Here is a 4,488-nt window from a genome sequence, read left to right on the forward strand (position 1 = left end):
ACACACACACACACACACACGCACACACACACACACGTCCATAATACGTTTTTAAATAATATGAGGATTTTTATATTTCTTTCTGCAGTATATTTTACATGTTTGTATCCAGAAAATATGCAATACAAGTTAAACAAATAATACTGTTTGCCAGATTTATACATTTATTGGTTAATACAACATTTGATCCTGATACAGTGACCCATACAATACCTAATTTCACATCACAAAACAAGAACGAATCCTGCAAACCAAGTCATATGCTTAGGAACAAAAGGTAGTCAAACTGTGGTACAGTTTTAAACCATATAAATGTAAATGTGCTGTATTCATATAGCGCTTTTCTAGTCTTAACGACTACTCAAAGCGCTTTTACATCATACAGGATACATTCACCATTCACACACATTCATACACTGTGGCCGAGGCTGCCGTACAAGGTGCCACCTGCTCATCATTTAAACACTCACACACGTTCACACACCGATGAGCAGCACCGGGGGCAACTCGGGGTTCAGTGTCTTGCCCAAGGACACTTCGACGTGGGACTGCAGGGATCGAACCACCAACCTTCCGATTGGCAGGCAACCGCTCTACCACTGAGCCACAGCCGCCCCTGTATATAGCTTCAGACATTCTCTCCCTCCAGCTGCTAAGAGTCCTACAGTAGTCTACTTTGCATTGCAAGGCCAAGGGGACGTGCTGAGTCCAAGGCTGCCATGTAAACACACAATGATCAAAAGATCTGTTAGTTTTTTTCATACTAAAGCACAGATGACAAATCTGCCCTCCTGGCAACAAGAGGCAGAACAATTTCCACTGCAAAAAATGTCCACTTCAAAAAATGTGTTTATTTAGTCTTACATTTTTGTGGTAAATAAATGTTTTACTTGATGGTTTATGAACCGGTGGCTTGAACTCAAGTCCTTGAAAAACAAAATTCTTACTTACTATCTGCATTTTATATCCTTGGCTTAAACATCCACTAGAGATCAATGTGACTGTAACATCAGATGTGTTACTGCAATATAGCACTGTTAGGAAAAGTACTGTAAGGAAAAGCATGTCATTACCATTTCTATCATGACAACTGTATATCTCTGTTATCTGAGGATGTTGCCATTGTCTGAAATAAACCCATGGTTATTCTGTAGCGGACACGTGGCTTTTTGCATGGCTCTGCTGTAGCTCAAACAGCACCGTTGCATCCTATCTTGTAGTATACGGATGCAATCTCTTCAAGCCACCAGAAATAGTTGAAAAATAATGTAACCTAATCTTTGCCAAAGTAAATGCCGGAAATAGTTGAAAAATAGTGTAACCTAATCTTTGCCAAAGTAAATGGAGACTGTGAGTGGAGTCAGTAAAGCAAAGATGCAGAGAGGACGAAGGCATAAATAATGCATAATAATAAGCATGCTTATTGTTTGAGACCAACAAACTGCATTTGAAGAAAAAACAAATATAAATACTGTATATTTACTATAAGATGACCATATTATCCATCATATTGTTTGAGGTAGAGACAAAAAAATCTCTTCAGCAGCTTTTGGATGAAAAAGGAGGATATTTGCAGTGGAGAAATTAAATGCTGTGGGAGAAAGTGATGGACATGAATCATGATTAAATCCTGTTTGGCCCTGATGTCAAAATCAGGCCAAGGAGTGTAGCTGGCAGCAAACAGTATGCTTAATAAAACACTGATGTCAGGGGAAGAAGGCTGACGGTCAGTGTAGAGTTGGACACTGCTGAATTAGTCACCATCAGATAACCTGAATGTAACTTTGCCAGCAACAACAGGAATACAATCAAGGGTTTCTGTTTGTCTTACATAACAAAATGTACTAATGAGTGCAAGGCAATGAAGTTACAGCTGATCATGTAGACTGATGATTGAAGCTCCCAGATGTGAATGTAGGTGAGCAGAGCAGTGCTGAAAAAGACCACACAGTACCTGTTCCCCACCAGTCCTGTCTTTCTCAAGGGCACCTTAATTGTAGTTGTTGAAAGGACAGAACATCATTTACTTTTCTCACTTTGGATATTTTAACTTAACTGCCACCATTGCTGCCAACACTTGCCTCCATTGGAGTCTTACAGGGAAGACATTTTATTACAAAACCATTTTTTGCCCAACTGGTGGTCACAAATCAATGAAACAACTCAGCCATTACGCACCAGCAATGCACAGAGCCTTGTTTGGCAAGAATACCATGACCACAATGCCACATAGCAACCCCTCCATGGTGGCCACATCAGCCTAGCAACAACCCCATGGGCAACGTCACCTTAGCAACTATCATTATACGATATCACCCTTGGCAACCATCCCATAACCTTGCCTGACCACTGTTAAGGACCACTTCAGATCTCCTATAGACGAGCACTCGTATGTCAAGAGGCGAAGTAGCAACAGGGAAACGATGGTTTTGGGCGAGCAAGACAAAGGATTCCAGGTAAGGAGATGATCACTGACTTTTGCAGTAGCATATTGTTACATCTAACAAATAAACAAAACAAGCATAGATGCTATGGCTACGACGTGCACTAAGCAAAGTTTAAAAGACATGCAAAACTGACCTCACTCACGTGTCTCTACATGTTGTATGTAGGTCAGTACTCTCAATGATAATAACTTGAGAGATTTATAAAACTTCAGTTCAAATGTTCTGAGAAGCGTAAAGCCCTTGCAAAAGGTCTGAGAGCAAGCCTGGTTTTGACCACTAAAGCTGTACAAATCCACCACTTCAATTATGTTTTTTAAAGAAAACATTAAATAAGGCTATTTCTAGTCTAAATTGGTAACTGTGATTTTGCTTTTCTTCCCAGAGAGAGCATAGAGTCACCAGAAATGTAGCATTTGCCTTTGCTGAACCAGAAAAGACTGAAAGAGGAGAACACAGGGGTGATAAGATGTAAGATAAGAAGAGAGAGTGGAAAGAGAGAAAGCGAAGGAGTTGTTACTGAACCCAGTAAATTGACAGATGAAAGAGGAAAGAGAGGAGAAACTGCACTTCTCACTGGAGAGGGAAGTGGAGGCAGCAGAGAGAGAAACATGAATAATAGGATCGATCTCGGAGACGGAGATGAAATATATAGATTAAAGCAAAAAGGAGAGAGAGGAAGAGAACTGAGAATCAAAAGGAGTGGTTATGGATGTGGAGTGAGTGTGACTGGATGAAGAATGATGAACGCTGAAAGAAAGGAAGGAAGGAAGATAGCAAAAGCTGAAACAAAAAATGAAATTTGAATTGTCAAATTTAGAAATTTAGAGAAGTATAGCCAAGACACAAGACAAAAAAAGATAAAACATTTTGAATTTACTAAATCCACTCACGTTAGCGAGATGGACAGGTGAAATCTCTGTCTGAGGCCCCGGAACATGGCAAAGGACTTTGGTGGGAAGTACCGGGCAGTGACTGTGCAGTATGGACGCTCATAGCCTCCTGGAGGACACTCACAGCGGAAACCACCACCTGAAAGCTCCCGACACGTCCCTCCATTACGACACACACCTGGCACGCACCTGCCCTGCCGCCGGTCAAACTCACACCGGTCACCTGGGGATTAAAGATGAAAATAATTCACTTGTGGTGAACCTTTGTGGAAGTTGCAACAAACACTGTCACAAAAAAAAAAAAAAAATCACGATCACTGGTCGACAGAGTCTTATCTTTACAAAGAATTCATTAATAAAATTGAATTACATCATTTCATTGACTTCACAGTCTTAGAATATCCTGTACTGTACATATAAATATGCACCAAAAGATAAAAGTTTTTTTTCCATGTCAACAGCTCAACAGAGTGCTGCTGGTTTTTCTTCAGGCAGTGAACTGCATTCACCAGACGCTTAAGATGTAAATTACTACTTGATTAAATGCTGGAAGCAGCAGGGTGCTGATTCTTGAGGAGCAGGTGTAAGAGCAACTGTTGTGTATAAAGGACTAACCTTTACAATACTTGAAATGAGCACACAATACAAACTACAACAAAATTAAGAGTTGACCACGAAACAATACTTGATGTACAATATTTGGAAGTGTACTGTATGTATGCAGGAGAACGGGGAAAAAAAGTATTTTCCTGCCAGCTGTGATTCTGTTGCTCTACTGTGTGGAAAACAAAAAAAGCAACACAAACAAATCTTTGGACGAGAATAAACACAGACTTGGCTGCCAGTCAAACAAGCACCAGTCTGCAGTGTCTCGAGAGGCAGAAACACCCACACAGAACACACAAACTCATACATACAGTACACACATACACACTCACTCACATAAAAAGGTATGTAGGAGTAGAGGTTCACTCGTTCTTTTTGTTTTTCACCTTTCCTTGAGCATCATTGGACACACACATTGTCTGACATTTAGCAGCTGCACACAAAAACAGCCCTCTATGTAGACAGAGCAGGCTGGGTTTGAAACTAGCCTTAGACAGATGGCTCCTTAAGGCAAGGCAAGGCAAGGCAGCTTTATTTGTATAGCA

General features: G+C 40.6%; 1 protein-coding gene across 1 annotated transcript in view; it reads right to left on the reverse strand.

The window, feature by feature from the left end:
• Nucleotides 1-4,488, reverse strand: part of celsr3 (cadherin, EGF LAG seven-pass G-type receptor 3) — a 95,040-nt gene that overhangs the window by 53,783 nt on the left and 36,769 nt on the right. The window contains 1 exon segment of the mRNA XM_032520957.1: nt 3,338-3,560. Within this exon segment, the coding sequence (XP_032376848.1) occupies nt 3,338-3,560 (223 nt within the window).

Source organism: Etheostoma spectabile, chromosome 7 (assembly GCF_008692095.1).
Source record: "Etheostoma spectabile isolate EspeVRDwgs_2016 chromosome 7, UIUC_Espe_1.0, whole genome shotgun sequence".
Lineage (NCBI taxonomy): Eukaryota > Metazoa > Chordata > Actinopteri > Perciformes > Percidae > Etheostoma > Etheostoma spectabile.